The sequence below is a fragment of the Tenrec ecaudatus genome, chromosome 4 (assembly GCF_050624435.1).
Source record: "Tenrec ecaudatus isolate mTenEca1 chromosome 4, mTenEca1.hap1, whole genome shotgun sequence".
NCBI lineage: Eukaryota > Metazoa > Chordata > Mammalia > Afrosoricida > Tenrecidae > Tenrec > Tenrec ecaudatus.
In genome coordinates this window covers 55397885-55418288 of record NC_134533.1, presented here as the reverse complement: position 1 = coordinate 55418288, position 20404 = coordinate 55397885, and the positions used below count along the sequence as shown (strand labels likewise).

Sequence of the window (20404 nt, the reverse complement as noted above, 5' to 3'; positions counted from 1 at the left end):
TGCTGAGGCATTTCAGTGGTTATTCTGTTACTTCCTGGAGCCCTGCTTCTGGATGCTGCATTCGGTGCAGCTTGGAAGTCTTCCTTCAGCACGGTTGGCTCTTGCTCATTGGCTGCCTCTTGAAATGGTGAAATGTTGACTTGCTCTTTTGGGACAGTGACTCTGTGTAGTCTTTCCATCTTCTCTTGATGCTTCCTGCATCATTCAGTATTTTGCATATTGAATCTTTCTGTTTGCCTAGTTCTACCCATCTTGTGGGACTTACAGAGACCTGGGTCTTGACTCCTTGCCATCGAGCCATAGGGCAGGGTAGAAGCTCCACGGTGGCATTTCTGAGACTGTACCTCTTTACAGAACCCAAAGACTCATCTTTCCCCTTCTTAGCAGGCTAGTGGTTTCAAACTGCTGACCTTGCAGTTCGCAGCCCAGTGCATTACTGCTATACAGCCAGGGTTCCTAGCAGAAAATTGAGTAGAAGAGCCATATTAAGAAACGTCACTCCACCACACCCACTGTTTGTTTTTTACAATTTTATTGTTTTAAATACAACCAGGCAAACCCGGCCCTAGACTCTCCGCCATGGGCTTGCCTGCTGGGAGCAACGTTGACCTTCTTGCACTCGACTCGGGGTGCATGCAGGATGTTTCAGAAAGGGGACTCAAAGCAAAGGATAATTGGAATTTATTCAAATTGTGCTTAATTGAATACACCATCTGCACCTCAGAAAACCACATGGGGTACAGGCCCTGTAAAGAGGAAGTAATTTTCATTAACAGGATCTAAATTAGTCTGACACAAAGAGAGAGGCGTAGCTACAGAAACAGCACCATGGCAAGTGCTGAAAGGTGCCCTTTCCAACCACCTGACACCCATCTTTCTGAGAGTGTTCCCGCGTGAATACTACGATGACACCTTCCCTGCTTTCACCCAGGAACACTGCTCTAAGATGTGTTCCAAGACATTCCCCCTGCCCCGACTTTGTTATCTGTCGAATCTTTGCAGAACAAAATCACACAGTTGGCAGTGACCCACTCAAAAAACCAAAGAAACTGCCAACAAGTGCATTCGGACCCACGGCGACCCTACAGGGCAGAGCAGTACCGCTCCTTAGCACTTCTGAGACTGTCAGTCCCTATGAGAGCAGACAGCCTCATCTTTCTCCGGAGGAGCAACTGGTGGGTTTGAACCATTCATCTCGCGGTTTGCAGCCCAATGCCTACCCCACAGCACCAGTAAGGCTCTTTCCTTGATCCACCCCAAACCCACTGCCGTGAGTCCATTCTGACCCTGTATTTCTGAGGCTATAAATATTTAAAAGAGTAGAAAACCTCATCTAGAATCATGGATTACCAAACTTATGTGGCCCACTGCCTCTTTTTTTCCAAGGGAAAAAAAATTACTCAGGGCTCCCTCTTCTCTGCCCCAGCAATTAAAAATTTTTGTACTATAGCCCATAATCCAGGATAAAGTGTAGGCGTGTATTGCTTCTGCAGTGCGTCCCCCCCATCCCCACCCCTCGATCACTGCAGCCCCTTCCCCCAGGGGGCAGTATCATCCACTTTGGGCAACAACTGATGCAGACAATAATACATGTTCTTGGTAAATACCACCTTGCTCTGCGTGTCCCAGTTTCAGATCAGAATGTAGCTGATTGAAGTGTCCTTAGCTGATTGAGGCCTGGCCTCTGGATAGATTATGCCACAGAATTTCAAGCAACACTTCAAAAGAAATAGGCCTGATAGAAGTGGGTTTTAAATTTTATTTATTTTTAATTGCCACTTCTCTAGACGTAGCTGTTTCCACTCTGTTTCTACTCTGGACGAGTAGAAAGCCCTGTCTTTCTCCTGTAAGGGGATGCCCACTTGCCTACAGATAGGTAAAGCTCTTTCTTATACACATAGTCTACCCAGAGTAGTTTCAGTCTCAGAAACCCACACAGGACAGTTGTACCCTGTTCTGTAGGGTCACGATGAGGCGGCATCACCTCGATGGCAGTGAGTTTGCTCTGGGTGTTTATTAACTCAGGTACCACATAGCAAACCTATCCTGACACAGACTGTAAAATGGAAACAGCTACTTCTAGAGAAGTGGCAATTTAAAGGATGATGGCAACAAATGTACACATGTGCTTGACACAATGGATGAATGTATGGATTGTGATAGGAGTTGTATGAGCCTGAATAAAATGCTTTGAAGAAGAAGAAGAAGAAGAAGAAGAAGAAGAAGAAGAAGAAGAAGAAGAAGAAGAAGAAGAAAGAGCTTTATCTACAAGAACAGTTAAATATTGAGAAAACATCCCAGCCCAGTCCAGGTCAAGTCTATAAGTCCGATATTAGTCCATATGTCTGTTACCAATCTATAAAGTCCTCTTCAGACTCATAAAACACATGCAATAGATGCCGAATGCAGGAAGATCACAGGCCAGTGGGTGGGAAATCTTGTGGCTCCAGTGGCAGTATAAGCATCTCAGAGCTGGCAGGGGTCTCCAAGTGGCTTCTCCGGCTCCAGAGGTCTGGCTCCATCACCCTCTCTCCATGTGTCTTCTCCAAAGGGATGTCTCACAGGGAGTGAGCCAAGAGAGCGAGTGCCTCCTCCCTCCAAGGAGGAATACGGGAGTTCCCAGAATCCTCAGGAGAAGGCCATGCCCACACAGAGGCCTCATTGACTGTATCCTGATTGACAGCCTAGACTCCACCCCTTCACTTTGAATCCTCCAATTGACACCAGCTTATGTAACTACCACAGACAACCATTGTCTATTTGACACTTTCACACAACTCTTTAGCCATATGTAAATTTCAAACAAACAATAATAAAATCATGTCTGTACTTCACAGGATAAAACTAAAATGCATATAATTCAAAAATGTGCCACCCTTATTTAAATATAACATTCTATCGGTGAACAAACAAAATAATGTATACTTATGTGAGCACCTATCCCTTAATCCTATAATCCTGTGAATATATTCTAGCACTGATGAAAGTTGTTAAGCCAACCACTCCGTGCTTTTATCCTCCCATTTGGGGCATCTAATGTCTATACTGCCCACATCATCAGCCCAGCACTCTGAGGAGACAAATCAGATTCTTTGATGTGCAGCATCTTCATTCAAGCTGGAACCTTGTGAAGTCCACATCTATAAACAAAGTCAAATAAGGACAGGCCATCATAAAGCCAGCAGCAATATGCTCCATTTTACAGGCTCAAAAATCTTCTTTTCATCTGGTGAGGTTCTGGTCAACTCAATGTGGACCTGCCTCACTTAGCCTCAGAAGGGTGTCCATTGGCTGCCTTGCCTTTAGACCATGGGCTCGTTACAAATTCTCAACAACCCTAGCCCCCTTGTTCTCAGTCATGAACTTCAGACTAGTCAACCAGCTCTCTTTTTCTCCTCTAGTTCCTTGTATACCAGGTCCATGGTGTCAGTGGCCAGACTCAACCTGTCTCTCTGTTGTTGCTTTTCTCCCACTTCCACTCAACAAGTGGATTCAAGTGGTCACCTAGCAAGCATTTCAGCCTGTCCACAGGCTCCCTTTAACTTTCAGTCCTAGAGAAGAGTTTTCTTCGTGGTTTTAGGTTTTTTCCAGCTTCTGACTATAACAACTGGCTCAAAATTCAAATATCTATAGAGTTTCCTTTTTAAATTCAATCTGTCAACAATAGGCAAAAGTCTCTTAGAATGCAAATATCCTGAGTACTCCAAAGCACTGGTGGGTTTATCCTTTCAGAGCCTTCTTTGCAGATGCACCCTAGACCCATTTAAAGAACAAATTTTAATGGATCAAGGCAAGTAGGCTTACAAGCTCTCTCTTTTCATACTTCCCAATAATCATTTCTTTAAATTCTTTTACCAGATTGTGTAACTACCACAGACTCAGTCTCAGGATAAGAAGCCAGGATGTGGAGTCGAATCCAGAGCAGGGCCTAGTCATCAGGAGTACTAGCAAGCACAGAGGAGCAAGAGGGGCCAGCAATCTTCCAGTACCACATTTCAGGGCCTGGGACTACTGCAGACAGATTGCTAGGGCGCATTTTCACCCAAGCTGACATTTGCTTTCCTGTGGGGTCCTGCCACGGATGGATAGAGGTCAGTGACTGGGGCCAGGCAATCTGAGTAGCAGGATCCCAGGAGGATGGAACAAAATGCCATGGAAAGTTGGGCCAGATGGGCACCATGGAGTCATAGGCTAGTAGACAGCTTTGAAGCCCACAGCTCACTCTTTGACTAGGTTCTTAACATCTCCATTCTCTCTCTCAGATTGTGACCATCTTGGCAAACATGTCTGTCCTGGAGCAGTGCGCCTCTGACATCATTCAGGAGAATGGTATGTCTTTTCATCAGATGCATACCTGAAGTGAGTACACATGACCTTGTGCTTTTGTGTTTGTGCATTTGCAGGTATACACATATGTGTTTCCACGCATATGTGAGGACAGGTGTGTGTGCTTATGTGAGAAACTGGGTCAGGATGGAAATACTTGTGTGTATATTTATGTCCAGGTCTTCATACCTTCAAGCGGCATCCCTTGCATTGCACTTGTACTTCAGAGGACATGAGTGCGTTCCCATGGGTGCCCTGTGAGTTTTGTAGGGTGCGTGGCCGTGGACTCTTCTCTTACCAAGCTCAGAATGCATAGCCGCTGCTGGGACCTCCACTTGAGTCTCAGGATGTGACACTGTACACACATGATGCCTGTCCCCCCAAAGCACGCCAGCAGGTGGGGAAGACAATCGTGTGAATGAATGAATACCAGAGAGCATTCCTGCCACTCAGTGTAGATTCTGTGATAGCGGTAGGGATGCAGTAGGTAAGGGATGTTGTAGACACGAGTAGCAGGTGGAGAAGGCACTGTGAAGCAGGTGACCCTTGAGACAGGTCTGGCAGAATTTGTCAGGACTTCCCAGGCAGAGGAGATAGAAGAACATGTCAGTGTGAATGAACAGAGCGTGCCCAGGTCCAGAGGTGGGAATGAGCAGCAGCTCACTAGTCCCGGGGTACAGAGGGTACTTCAAGGTAAAGGGGGGAAAGTGTGTGTGTCCTTAGATGTATGCCAATTTAGCAGGCAGTGACCTGAGTTTCAGGCACTTGACTACTGATCAAACATGACCAGTTTGAACCCAGATGCGACGGACAGGGTCCTTGCAGAATGATTTTCAGACTCGGAGCCTCTATGAGCACAGTTCTAGTGTGTCCCGGGAGTAGCTGCATTGGAATCAACTCGACAGTGTGCGGTGGGTGTGGGGATCTGTGGGTGTGGGGATCTAAAGAGAGGAGCAGGGAGGGTGATCCCGAAGATCACAGTCACTGCAACAGAACTGCTGTCGACTCCTGCTTTGGGTCAAGAATGTCAGCAGCGTGGTTTCTACATGGGGAACCTTGCTTTGCGGGTGTCCTTGTAAGGTGGTAGCTCCCTGTTACTGGAAATTTTCACAGAAGGGGCCCTGCATTTACAAGGTAATTGGGTTAGGTCGGCTTTTTTAATTGCAAAATTGCATGACCCAGTAATATCTCTAGTAGAACTTTGATTAGCAAAAGCAGAACATATTGAAAGTCCATCTAGGGATAGGTATAGCGTTTCTTCAAGGGGGGGTTGGGGGTTCAGTACCTCTCTCGATAATTTCTACTGCAAGTAACAGGGGAACCGGCCAATGATATCTCAAGCAGGAATCTGAAGTCCTTCGTCCTTCGGTGTTTTCCATGAATATTTATGGAGAAGATGGCCCAGTCCACAACAGCCCAAGTCCTGGGGGCACCATACTAAGCAGGATAGGCGGGAGTACTTGCCATCACGGGCCTTACGTTCTAGTGGAGGAAATAGAGAGAGCAAGGTCAAGTGGCGATAATGCCACCGAGAGACATAGCAAGAGGGAAGGGTGTGGGGCAGTGCCAGGGTGGGGTGGGGTTGCTATTTTACCCAGGGTGGTATGAAGAAGGAGAATGTGCCCTTATGCTCTCAAAGATAAAATCTCTTCCTATGCAATGATGCATTCTCACTTGCGATCAGAGAGCAGAGCCATTCTAATCCCACTGACCAGTCATCTGAGAGCATCTTTTCTCCTGCTGGGGCGGAGGGGTCACCAAAGTGCAGGTGAGGTGGGACCACGTCTCCCTGGCCTGGAAGCTGATGAGGACTGTCTCTGCAGGAGAATGAGGTGATTGCCTTGCAGGTGGGATCAGAGAGTGGTAAGGGCTTCCTGAGACTGGGAAATGAGGTAGCAATTAGCAACCGCTTGGAGACCAGATTTGCTAATGAGGCAGCGTGGGCTGGGAGCCTGGGTGGGCCACCTCAGCTCTTGTTAAACCCCCTCTTCCAGGCTGCTCCACTGTCCCACCTAGCATACCCTTCACCCCGCCATTCTATGACTAATTGAAAGACATCATTTGGGCTAATTTCATATAAACGGACTAGTAATGCAAACCTTTACTGAACTAGCTGACGCCCAGAGGTTGAGTGGTATCATTTGTGGCCTGTTGTTTATTTAGACACAGAGCTTGAGCTTCATGTGACCAGCCGTCTGCTCAAGGTTCCAAGGGTGTGTGACCTGGAGATGGGACTATCTGGCATTTAGAAAGAGGGTATGGTGGCCATATTCACAGGGAACCAAGAGCGACAGAGTCCCTGGAGCCTGTCAGAAGAGACATGGGCACTCCGGGAAACTGGCAGAGAGAGAGATATCCCTTCTCCAAAACTGAAGAGTCCAGGGACCCATAACAGTGTGACCCACAATCCCTGTTCGTGGGGATCCAGGAGAGCTAGCAAATCACAAGCACTAGCGAGAGGGATTTAGAGACACATGAGCAGAGATGGGGGGTTGAAACTAGCTCCTTTGTGAATGTGAGCATCATTTCCTCTCTTAGAACCTCAGATGTTCCATGATGGGACGGGAGAGAGGGAGAGGTTGAACAAGATTAATTCTATGGTCCCCTTTGGCAGGATGATTTGGGTCATAGGCTGTAAATTTACATGTCTATAGGATGAACGAGTGAGTCACATTCCATAGGGACTGGGTCAAACTCCCCTGAAAGGATGATAAGCTCCAGCAAATGGTTGTTAAACAGACATATGGATTCAGCATGGCTAGATCAAGAGATGACACTTTAGAAGACAAAAAAATGCAATAGATGCTGTGAACTACCCAAACAGAGGAAAGTCCCCGTGGGCTGTGTCTCAGTTGAAGTTCTTTCTAAAGTGGTAGGTGCTGGTAGATCCGAGGCTCGGGGAAGCTGAGGAATGCCTCAGGTAGAATGTGGAGGCTTACTGTACCCGGAGGCCTGGGAAGCCCTAGAATGTGGAATTGGAAGGAAAAGGACACAGCAGTCTTTGCAGAAAGAGTTAGGTGGGAATAAGCACAGAGTGGGGAATGGACTTGGGTGTAGGTTTCCAGAACAATCAGAATACAGATCTAGCTTCTGGGGGAGGTAGGTGAGGCTTCTAAGCAGACTAAAGTCCGGTTTAAATTTCTTAGTCTATTTATTTGCTTCTCTTCCAGTGTTTTTAGCCCCTTGAAAATGTTTTCTCAAGCCATTAGACAGCCTAGGTTTGGGCAGCCTCCCATCAGGGAACATCACCCTTGGATATATTTCTGATGCAGGCAGAATCAGAGGTGGAAAGGGGAAGAGAAGGAACCAGATTGTCTGAATTCTGATACGTGCTATCCCAACTTCTACGAGAAAGACCCTGGACAAGCTATGTCAGTTCTTTCTGTACCCACTTCATGGAGTTTCTGGGAGGTTTAAGGAAGTATGCGTGTCAGGTGTTGATTGTGTCTTCGTTTGAACTCTCCTCTCCAGCCACCTGTACCCCTGGCCCACGAAGGAAGGCCCATGCTGGGACATGGGTGTCAACTGTTCCTTGCTTCCTCCTCAGGGATCCAGCTTATCATGGGCATGCTGTCTGAGAAGCCAAGGTCTGGAAACCCCGCTGAGGTGGCAGCCTGTGAGCGAGTCCAGCAGAAAGCGGCAGTGACCCTGGCCCGTCTCAGCAGAGACACAGATGTGGCACGTGAGGCTGTTCGGCTCAGCTGTAAGTGGTGCAGGTTGTGGCTAGAGCGGAGGGTGGAGTTTTGGGGTGGGACGAGACACACAGCAAGGGCTGGCTGGGGTGAGCCTCATGCTCTGGATGCTGGGAAATGCAACTGAGGACAGCCTGGGGCAGAAGTTCAAGGTGTAGTCTCAAGCCTAGCTTGTAGCAAGAGAGAGGAAGGGCCCCAGGGAGGGCCCCAGTGACGCATCTGTGGACTTTCTTAGTTAGGCTCCCAACCTCTCATTCTCTCATTCATCAATTCATTCCTTTACCCATTTGTTCATTCACTCTCTATTCATCCCTTTGCGCATTCATTAAGTAGCTTATTCATCAATGAATGTATTCACTACTTACTCATAAAGTTGATTATTCACTCGTTCATTTGTTCAGCCCTTCAAAATAATCTAACAAATGGGTTCAGGGCACTCCTTCCATTGTCAATTTCTGTTCTGCGCACATAGGTGAGAGTGCCAAGTACAGAGTGGTTCTTGGCCACAGGGACTCACAGACTAATGAAAGTGACCGAGATGCAAAGATACATTTGCCCTTGAGTGCTTAGCGCGTATGCAGAGAGTTGCATGGTCCTTTGGAGGGTGGAGGGAATAGCCTAGCTTTGACTGAGGGGAAGTGGGGTCCAAGGATGTTTTCAGAAAGCTGAAGCCTGTGGTTGGAAGGGTAAGTGGGAGTTCTCCAGGTGTGCACATTGGGACAAGATGCGCCAGGTAGAAGCTAGAGAAAAAACATCCTCTGGGTATACTGAGTGACAGCAAGAGGCAGCAGAGGGTACACACGGAGGAAAGGTCCATGGTGTCTTTTAAAATGGGTACAGTGCCCCGCGTATTGGCAGTGCACCGTGATGAGCTACACAAACAGAAAGAAAAGCAGAGTGCGACAATAGGCCCCGCGTGACTGATGGATGGCGAGAACATACAGAGCCTGAAATCAGCCTTACAGAATTAAGTTTGTGGCCAAATATGAAGTGTCTATATAACATGAGGTGAAAGAATTTCCACCGCCAGTGTACTGTCAAGTGCCCACATGGCACCTCCAGCTTCCTCTTCCGTCACATCAAACTCTTTCCTGGAACGTTTACCCAGATGGGCCAGGGGGTACGCTTAGGAGGATATTTTTCAGTAATCATCTCTTTTCCCGACAATCTTGGGTCTTATCCTTGACCAGCAACAGGGTCCTTCCTGGAATCATCTCCGTTAGATCTCGATCCGCCTCCCACAGGTGTTGATCTTAAAGCTTGGGCTGAACAGGGTCATAAAGGGCATGTAGTCTTTGTAGGATGGCTGGGTGGTAGGGATTTCCTTGTCTGTGTATCTTTTGCTATTTCATAATACATTTTGACAGGGTTTGAAAAAAAGTCACTCTGTATGGAAAAGTGGTTTTATTTTGAGAACTTTTCTCTGGAAGCTTCCTCACGGCTGTGCAGACAATTCTGCCCCAGAGCCACCCTGTGGGGCTGAGGGGAAGGGCCCCTTTAAGGTTGGGGGCTGTAAATCTTTAGTGAGCAGAAAGGCTCATCTTTCTCTTGCTGAGTGGCTGGTGGTTTCAAATTGTAGGCCTGTAGTTAGTAGTCTGCCGGGCAACCTGCTATGCCACCAGGGCTCCGTCTGGAGTTTCTATCTATTTTTTTCTATAGTACATTTTCTAGCTAAAATGGGCAATTGAAAAAGCATAGTATAGTATCATACCCATCATATCACATACATCGTCTTGTATACATAGTATCACATATATGGAAAAGTATAGCAGGGACGGTCCACTGACAAAGAGGTGAGCACTGAGCACAGCTGTGATAAAACCGGAAGTACGTAGTCAGAGATCAGGGCAGAGAGACCTGGGAAGACTGCTGCAGGTTCAATCTGAGCATGTGTTCTGGGGTTTGCTTGGGATGTTTTAGCTCATTCTGGTGTTGACCAGAGTCTGTTTAAAATGGAGGGAGCCAAACACCTACTTCACAAACTCCTCTCAGTGGACTTGGCTCCCTTCCCTGGCAGACTGGTGAGCTGCCTGCCTTACAGAACCTGGTGCAGGAGAGAGGTCCAGCCCCTCTGAGGCACGCCCGGCCAGGTGCTCGCGGTCCTGGGTATAAGGTTTCCCTCTTGTCTCACGCAGGTATGTCCCGCCTCATCGAGCTCTGCAGGTCCCCAGCAGAAAGGAACAGCAGCGATGCCGTGCTGGTGGCCTGCCTGGTGAGTTCTCAGTCTTCCCTGCCTTTGCCCTGGGCATTGGGAGTGCAGAAGAGGGGCCAGGAGAAGTGGCAGAGGGTAAGCCAGGAGCTTCATTGGGATTCAGCTTTATATGCCTTGAAAATGGAGATAATGGTGATATTTGTTTTATTTGATTGCTTCAGTGATGGTGAAAGTTATAGGTTATAGATAAGGTGAGGTACTTTCCGTGTTAGTAACTGTGGACCTTCAAATTCTAGAGAATCTTCAACCTCAGGGGCTGCAGCACATGGGGACTGGGTTTTGGATGTCTTTTGCTTGACCCCAAGTGGACATTGCCACAGATGCCTCCCTTCCCCTTTGGACTGATACCCGCCAGCTGCGCTCTTACCCCACTGTGGGCCCCTAGCACCTTGTGAGACAGAGCCTTGAGGGGACATGGCAGAAAAGAGAAGATTATCTAGCCAGCCCCCAAGATTTCTACATGGAACTCAAGAAAGTGCCCTGGGAAGTTCCCATTCAACAGTCCCTTGATGCACGGGCCCTCCAGGAGATAGCAGACACCATGGGCTGGGGAATCCATTCCCTTTCTAGCCCAGGGCGCCTCAAACTTTTTAAACAGGGGGCCAGTTCACTGTCCTTCAGACCCGTTGGAGGGCCGGACTATAGTTTTTTTAAAAAAAACTATGATCAAATTCCTATGCACACTGCACACATCTTATTTTAAAGTAAAAAAAAAACAACAGGCAAAAATACCCGGCAGGCCAGATAAATGTGCTTGGCAGGCAGGCCGCATGTGGCCTGCAGGCTGTAGTTTGAGGACGCCTGGTCTAGACTCTCCTCCCAACTACAGCTGTAATGAATCCCAACTTCCAGTTATAAATGCCAAAAATAATAGGAAGGCCATTGTATAACCAGGACCATTGAACTTCCAGAAGACAGTGTCAGATTATTTATTTGAACTCAGAGAACACAGCAATGGGCTCACATGTCTCAAAGGTCTTGGAGATGGGCAAGTCTCATAACAGGTTGTTCCTTCCCTCCTTCCTAAGGTCACCAGGAGCTCGTTAGGTCCTGGCAACAGCAAGCAGTGGGTCTAATGAATCCTGTTAGGCTTAAGTACCGATGAGAGTAAAGGCAATTGGAACTGGACACAGCTGTAATGGGACATGAAACAATGGAACATCCCAATGCACCTGGCCCTCCCAGGATCGGTGAATTAGCCAGAGAGCTCCAAGATTTAAAGGTTTGGTGCTAGAGTCATAACTGAAGGAAAAGCTAAATTTAAGTTAGAGGTTAGTCAAAAATCAAGATGACTTCTTTTTTTTTTTCTCATCCATGTTTTCCAATTCTCTATGCTTATTCTGATGCGTACAATGGAAAGAGTAATAACTGGCAAGCATGGGCTAACTGGTCCCAAACACTCGGAGCCTCACGACAGCAGCTAACTGCTGGACTATGGCTGGGTCCGGAGGAAAAGGTGGTAGCATTGGAAACCCATGGTCAACTCTAAGGCTCTGCTCAGAAGGAGGGCTTGTTACTCTGCCTGTGTTCAGTGTGACTGTCAGGCTGGAGAAGCAGCCCTCAGAAGGGCTTGTCTATATCCTCATTCACTTGAAGGACTTTTCAAGTGGAAAAGAGATGACGTTCTTCTGGATCACTTAGCAGGTGAGTGGTTAAGTGCTCACCTGCTGGCCCATAGGTTGGTGATTCAAACTCCCCAGACTCTCTAGGGGGGCGGGGGAGATGTAGCAGTCAGTTTCCATAAAGATTCACAGCCTTTGCAAAACCCCATGTGGCAGATCTACCCCATTGTGAGCCTGCCTATAGGATCACTGTATGTCAGAACGGACCCAACATCAGTAAGTTATGGGTTGCCTGAGACCTTCTTAGGCCATGGGTCTTTTTCTAGATCTTTTTTTATTATTAAAAGACGTGGAGTTGGGTGACTGAAGAACTGACAGGCTTGTTACGTCTCCACCCCTCCGTGTTGGTGCTTTGGCTCACCTCAGGGGATCCAACATTTGAACAGGACCCTCTAATTGGGAGAGGAGGCCACTGGGAGCTGGGCATGACAGTTGGGGTTGGGGGTTCCCTTTCTTGCCCTGGCTCAAGATCTTCTTTCTAATTTCAAAGGCTCCCTTCTGGTGGGGGAAGGAAATTTCAATTATCCTCTCCCGTGTCTGGGAGAGTGGCAGTATAGATCACCTCTGGCAAACAGAATTGATTTTGTTCTTAATGAAGCGTCTGTCAGTGGGAGGAATTGTGCTTGTTTAATACGTGGGCGTTCCAGGCTGTCTGGGAATGACTTCTTGGATGACTGACAGCTAACCCTGGAAGGGAGACCTGGGAGAAAAGCCTCCGAAGGCTGGAGGGTTCTTTGAGGTTTCTGGGACCTGAGGGATGGGGTGTTCTGAGCAGGCTGTGGTCTTGTGCTGTAGACCTTCTGAGATCTTTGGGGAGATGAATGTGTTTATTTATATTCAGTGTGTACTCCTTGCTCCTAAACCTTCCTCTGCGTGTGTATTGTTTTTGCTTTTCTTTCCTTGTCAGGGATTGGCTCCTCCTTTAGGGGGTTTGCTCTCCCCTTCTTTCCCTTTCTCCCCACATACTTTCCCTCCCCTTTCTCCAGCTCTCCTTCCTCCTCTCTGCCTCCTCTCCTCCTTGACCCTCTCTCTGGCTGCCTCCCACCCGCCTGCCTCTCTGGCACGATTCTTCTTTCTATCTCCATCTCACTTTCAGATTTTACCCATTTTCCCTCCCTAAGTTCATCTGCCTCTGCTTTAATTTTCCTTTCTCTCTCTCGTTCCATCTCTGTTGTCTCGCGCATGCTCTCGCAGATATCTTGCTTCACTCGTCCTACTGCAGATTCCCTCTTGATGGGTCAGTTTTTCCATCGGCTCCGTTTCTGGGTCTCCCTTTGTCTTCCCTTCCCCTGGCTTTATTTTCGCTCCTGATGATGCGGAAGAGATCTATGGCCGCATGGCCTACTTCCCGCCCACTCAGAATCAAGAGAATCAGAGAGATTTCTGGAACACAGCCACTCTCTCCTCCCTCCTCTCCATCCCACCATGCCTTGCTCGGGACCTTGCCAGATGAATGGATCAAGGAATAGTCTCTGATGTGCTCAGGTGCTTTAGGGCCCCCAGAGGCGAACATATCATTTCACTGATGCTCCTGGACATTAAACCCGAACAAATCCTGGAGTTCAACATGCCCCTGAGATGGAGCCACCCAGTAGCTTCAACAGTGGCTTCAAAGTGAGTGAGGACGTCGTGGGTCTGGGCCACGTCTTGTTTTGTGAGACGGGAGGTTGTGTGAGTTTGGACAGACTCAAGAGCACTGAACAAAAACGAGTTAAACTGATCCGTCAAATGAGAGATTTTCAAAAGGACCGGATCCCTACAAGGAAGATGAGAAGGCCACGGTTACGCTCCTTCAGAGCTGATGGCATCCAGGATGCATGCATCCTCAGGCCACCAAGGGATGCAGGCACACTGGTGACCAGGCGGCCCAAAGTATCAGAGCAGATCATTAGGGGCCCAAGTGCCCCATCTGCTCAGGTTAGCTGGTAGATGTGCCCCTACCTGAACTGCACGCTGCAGGGTAGTTGAAGGAGAGACTTGCCCCTGAGCAGAGCCCAGGCTGATCCGCACTGTCCCTTCTATGTTCTCCGCAGGCTGCGCTGCGCAGACTGGCCAGTGTCTGCCCCGGGGACCTCCAGGACGCGGACTTCCAGCAGCTGGTGCAGCCCCGGCTCGTGGACTCCTTCTTACTCTGCAGCAACATGGAGGAGAGCTTTGTGTAGGGAGATGAGGCGCGTCCGGCGGTCCAGGAACCACGCCTCCTCCCCGGAGACCCCTGTCAAGCAGCTCTCATCTTTTCAGTTATATTTAATTTCTTTTCACACGGGATGGCGGAGGGCCAAGTAGTATGGAGACATCGTCAGTGGGTTGTCCTTAGGAGTTTGACACGTGCTTGCTGTTGGACTTCTGAGGCACATGTTGAGTGGCATCATGGCTAATGTGACGGGTTGTGAGGGGCAAGTGACCTTCATGTGGCTTTCTCCACTCCCCTTGTATCTTGCCTCATTTTTGTACTTTGAAACCACACTGTTTTCACTAACTTTTCTCTCTCTTTTTTTTTAAGTTGGGTTTGCTCTTTTTTTCTTCTTCTTCTCAAATGTCTTATGCTTAAAAAGAATTTCCTAGTTGGGCAGAATCTACTGGAGGGAAAGTAGTTTTCTTTCATACATGAAATTATGCAAACCATGTCTTGAAATTTTTTTAATTAAATTATGCCTTAGACGAAATTTTTGCTTTCCAATCTAGTATGCCACAAAACTTCTCTCATAAAACAAAATAGAGCTGGCTCATTTTCATGGGTGCACCCATCAGTCAGTCAACTTATGAGTGATTTATTGAGGAAAAAAAATCATGACTTTCCAAAGGCTTTACCCCTGTGCAGCCCCCTGTTCTCTCCCAAGTGATTGGACTTGGGTTTCAGTGAAGGACGCTTCTTCAAAAGCATATTTGAAAGCATGTTGGTGCCAGCTCAGACCTTTTGTGTCCTGATTCCCTAATAGACCCCGGAAGGAGCAGAGGAGGTTTGGCGCTCCCCAAAGCCCCCACTGAATAGCCACCTACAACAGAATGACGTTGGAACCCTACCTCACAGCACACACAAATATGAATGGAAAATGCATCATAGAGTGAAAACTAGGAAACTCTTTGAAGGAAACAAAAAGGTTCCTCCTGACCTGGGGGTTGGCAGTGATTTCTTATGCATAATCTGAAAGCACAAGTGCGAACAATAAACGATACATTAGACTTCATCCCGATGAAAATAGGACATCAAGAAAATAAAAAGAAAGTGAACATTTAAAATAGAAGGGCAAAGAAACGACAAAGTTTGTATCAGATCAGAGATTGATATCAGAACAAGGCTCAGCATCATCAACCATCTGGGAAACGTACATCAAAATCTCAGTGAGCTAATATTTCACATGGACTCACCCAGACCCTTTGCCACCAGGTCCATTCAGGCTCACAGTGACTTTACCGAGCAGAGTGGAACCACTCACAGGGTCCCAAGGTGGTTGTATTTACGGGAATGGATTGTGCCGTGTTTCTCCTGTGAAGTGGCCGGTGGTCCAAACTACCAACCTGTGGGTAGCACCAGAGTGCTTAACCATTGTGACACCAGGGAGGGCCCCTTCATACTGATTAGGATGGATAAAAGAAAGAAAAGACAATAGAAGTACTGGTAAGGAGGTGGAGAAACTGGAACAGTCTTATATTGCTAGTGGGATTGTAAAATGATGCACTTTTTTTTTTTTTTTTTTCTTATTTTTTTTTAAAATGATGCACTTTGTAAGACTGTTTGTGAAGCCTGCAGAGTGTTAAAATTACCATATGACCCATTCTCCTCAAGGGATATCCTCCAGAGAAACGAAGACTTAGGCCCCCATAAGACTCATACATTCATGTACATGTGGTTTTATTTAAAAGAACCCCAAACTAGAAACAGCGTACGTGCCATCCCAAACAATGTGGTCTATTTCTAAAGTGGAATATTACTTGGCAATGGAAAGAAACTAAATACTGATACATGTTACAATATGAAGGAAGCGTAAGTGTATTAAGCTAGCTGTGGATGAAACTCCACAGACTGCATGGTCCCTTGTACATACAAAGAGTCAACCTCACCCGTATAGTCAAATTTATGCAGACTGGCTGGGAGAATTTCATTGGGAAATTGACCCCGTCTATGGAAGGATTGATGGTAGAGCAGTGGGTTACACATTGGGCTGCTAACCACAAGGTCATCAGTTCAAAGCCATTAGCTGCTCCAAGAGAGGAAGATGAGGCGTTCTATTTCTGTAATGAGATACAATCTCTGAAACCCACTTGGACAATTCAACCCTATCCAATGGGGTCACTCAATGGAAGTGAGTTTAAGAGGTTTTTTGGAGAATTGATTATGCTCCCAGGAAGACTTTTCTCTCTTACATTATTTTCCTAGTCACGTTGATGTTTTCTAGACTGTAAGCTGCAGAGCCATGGTAGCATAGTGGGTTACATGTTGGGCTGCTAACAGTGAGGTTAGCAGTTTGAAACCACCAGCCACTCCACTGGCAAAAGCTAAATTTCCCTGCCTCTGAACAATTCCAGTCTTGGAAACCTGAAGGGGGCCATTCTATTCTGTCCTATGGAGTCTCTGTGAGTCAGAGCGGACTCACTAGCAGTGAGTTTGGTGTTCGTTTGTTTTTGTAAACTACTCAGTCTTGCAACATTCAGGGTGTCATTGTTCCGCATCCCGTGTTTATCTCCATGTTCTGCTCTCTTTAAAATGAAGCATCCAGAATTGAGAATAAACCCCTCCTCCACTCCTTCTATCATACCGCACATCTCCAACCTCTCCAAGCCACTCCAGGTGTGATAGATGGGGGTCATCTGTGACCGAATTTGTTACAAGGATGGTGAAGCGAAGGGACAATCATTACTGAATGTTCTTTGACTTCAAGGAATAAGAGTTCAAAGGAGTAGAAAAAGAAATGTACCAAATGAAAGAAAGCAAGCTGTTTTGCTAATGATGCATTCCATGCCCCTTTGAGGTTTTCTGCTTGAGGTTGACGAGGGCTGGGAGCAGTAGGCGTATAAACCCAATTTTGTCCTATGAGCTAAAGAAGTTTACATTGTGATAAAGAATAGTGTGGGAAGATCTAAGACCCAGGAAGATCTGAGAGCCCATTCAAAAGGAGGTGAACCCAAACAATGTCCTGGCTCCCATTGTGAGAGCCGCTATGAGATGATCCTGTCTACTGAGGGTCTGCACCTTTGTCACGCCTTGTCTCTGGCAATATTAAACCTCAGAATAATTGCTGTTCCTTTTGTGATATCTCTTTGTAATGCCTGCAAATACACTGCATAGCGAGAAGATGTGACACAGAAAGGAGACTTTAGTAAAAAGCAAAGGAAAAGAGGAAGGCAAGGGGATTGGACACAGAATAGAAAATGTGGCCATTGACTTCAAAGGTTATTATTATTATTTTTAATTACTGTTATTCAGACAGGTGTGGCTTATGAAAGAGAAAGTTTAAGACAAGGAAAGTTTAAGACAAGGAAAGCATGACATCAAGCCTTGGATGGAATTTTGAGTTGAAACTCAGGGAAGGTTGGGGAATGTTGCCCTAGCCGCCTTCTCAAGGCTTCTCAAGGGTGATGAGGCAGGTGTGACCCAGCCTCCATTGTTAAGTCCCACTGATTCTCTATACTGGACCATAGAGAGAGAGTTTGGTCATGTTGGTGCTGCAGCTTCGTTCCTGGGCTCTGCCAGGCTGTTCTAGGCAGGACTCCTAACAGATACCCTGGGGCATGCGAGGGAAAGTTGAAGGAGCCTTCCTTAGGCCAGAGAGTCCTTCGGAGTTCACTCTAGGAATGGAACTAACACGGATTCTTTTTTTTCAGAGTGTCTCCGGAAAACAGTTGTGAATTGGGTGCTATTATTCACATTCACACTTAGACTTTTTAGTTCAGACAGGGAAGTGGATGCTTGTAGACATTACATAATGTGGTCAATATCAAATAACTGGAAAGGGCAGACATGGGATTGGAGCTCAGATCTTTTGGACTTCAGAGATTGATGAGGAGAAAAGCAGGGCTTTACCACTAGGCACGAAGTGGATCAGTGTAGCTCCGGACCTTTGATGAGCCGCCCTCTGGCAAACACATCCTGCCTGCCTGCTCCAGGCCCTGGGACTAAATGCAATGAATAAGGGACCTGCTGGATTACCTGTGACGTTGGGAGGGAGCCCATCCATTAGCTGTGGATAAGCCAAGCCTTTTAGGAAAGCTGTAGAGCACAGGGCCTTCGAAGTTGGCATCTACAGCATGACAATATTGTTTGGAATCCTGGCTTTACCTCTTTAAAAGTCTGTGAATTTGGGAAAGATGCTGTGTTAGTTTGGGTTGACTAGAGAAACAAATTCATAGACACTCATGTGTGTATAAGAAAGAGCTTTATATACAAGAGCAATTGTATATTGAGAAAACATCCCAGTCCAGATCAAGTCCATAAGTCTGATGTTAGACCATATGTCTGATACCAATCTATAAATTCTTCTTCAAACTCACGAAACACATGCAATAATGCCAAATGTAGGATCATCGCAGGCCAGTGGGTGGAAAGTCTTGTGGATCCAGTGGCAGTAGAAGCATCTCAGCACTGGCAGTTGTCTCCACATGGGTCCTTCAGCTCCAGGGCTCTAGCGCAGCTCCATGGGTTTTGTCAACAGGAATGTCTTGCAAGGAGGGAGGGAGTGTCTCACTCCAGTGAGCTATTCATCTCCTTAGCAGCTCCAAATGAGGTCATCAAGCTTCAACCTGATTGACAGGCTAAACTCCACCCCTTCACTCTTAAGCCTCAAGTTGTCAACAGATTATGTAACTACCACAGATGCATAATCTCTTAATACCTTACTTTCCTCATCTATGGGATGGAATAATGATAAATCCTTAATCAAAGAACTGCTGGTAGAATTTAATGTGCTCATACATGAAAATCTTAGAATAACATTCTGTCGCAAATGTTCGATAAAATATGCTATGGTTAATAGCATTTATTCAGGTTAGCTGGACCTTTGGAGTGTGTCTTAAATGCATGATAGAAACAGAGACTATCAATCCTATGGGAGATATAAAGACTATATAATACACCTCTACATTCTTCAAGGGTCCCTGGAGGAGTAGTGGGGGGAAGTGGAATTGCTCACTTAATGGTTGGAGGAGCAAACCCATCAGTTGATCTACAGGACAAAGATGAAGCTGTTTACTCTCGTATGTATTTACAGTCTTGGAAACCCTAAGGCACAATTCTACTCCTTTCTAGAGAGTCAATATGAGTCAGAATTAACTCAATGGCTAGTATTTGGTTCCTTTTGAATATACTTAGGTGGAAAGATAAGTGCCAAAAATCAAACAGCAAGTTAGTGGAAGAGGTGGGGCTTGGATCCAGGAAGGCTCAAGAACCATTGCTGTATTTCTATGTATAGAGACTGTATTATACAGGGTTGGTTTGTTTTCACACTCTGTGACTGTCCCTGGCACATCAGTTTTCTGTGCATGCTATATGTGCACTTCATTTGCATGGCCATATTATAGGTGAAGATCATGCTACTGTCTTCATAATGACTCTACAGGCCAAAATAGAAGTGTCCCTGTATAAACTATAACTCTTTAAGGTCGCTATGAATCAGAATTAACTTGATGGCAGGTAGTTTTATTTTCCCCCCTCACCATAGTTGCTGTTAAATTCTTTACTAGGTACTATATACATTTTTAAATTAAATTTCCAAAACAATCCTGTTAAATAGTTAGTATTACTTTTTTACACATTAAAAAATCAAATTTCTTCATCACTTTTTATTATAGCACCCATTTCTTAAGAGATCAATTCCTGAGGGTAAGTATTGATCCTAATCACTAATTGTTCTTAGTTTAGGGCTTAGAATTAAGTGCAACTCAAAGTCCATTTGTATATAATGTATTTTTTAATGGTTTACCTTTGGGGTTTTATTTTACTTTTATTTTTATAATCAATTAATTGAGGGCTTTTAAAGCTCTTATAACAATTCGTGCATCAATTGTATCAAACATATCTGTACTTAATGTTGACATCATAATTTCCAAAACATTTTCTCGAACCCTTAGTATCAGCTCCTCTTTTTCCCCTCCTTCCACCACCTTCCTACCCTTGTGAACCCTTGATAATTTATAAATTATTTTTTATTTTCATATTTTGCACCGCCTACTGTCTCCCTTCACCCACTTTTTGTTGTTCATCCCCTAGGGTGGGGGGGAGTGTTGTACAATGATCATTGGGATAAGTCCTCATTTCTTCCCCCACCTTCCCTCTACCGTCATGGTATCACTACTCTCATATTATTGTTCCTGAGGGGTTTATCTGTCCTGGATTCTGTGTATCAAGAGCTCTTATCTGTACCAGTGTACATGCTCTGGTCTAGCCAGATTTTTAACATATAACTGGGGTCATGATAGTGGCGGGTGACGTGGGGAATCATTACAGAACTAGAGGAATGGTGTGTGTTTCATCGGTGCTGTACTGAACCCTGGCTGGCTTGTCTCTTCTTTGTGACCCTTCTGTGAGGAGGTGTCCAATTGTCTATGGATGGGCTTTG

At 46.2% G+C, this 20404-nt stretch overlaps 1 protein-coding gene across 1 annotated transcript in view; it reads left to right on the top strand.

Annotated features, from left to right (window-relative positions):
• INSC (INSC spindle orientation adaptor protein) overlaps positions 1-14495 on the top strand; it is a 143942-nt gene extending 129447 nt beyond the window's left edge. Inside the window, exons 9-12 of the mRNA XM_075548434.1 lie at positions 4263-4329; positions 7874-8029; positions 10154-10230; positions 13886-14495. Of these exons, the coding sequence (XP_075404549.1) occupies positions 4263-4329; positions 7874-8029; positions 10154-10230; positions 13886-14014 (429 nt within the window). The 3' untranslated portion in view covers positions 14015-14495. The remainder of the gene's footprint in view (positions 1-4262; positions 4330-7873; positions 8030-10153; positions 10231-13885) is intronic.
• The last annotated feature ends 5909 nt before the right edge of the window (positions 14496-20404 follow it).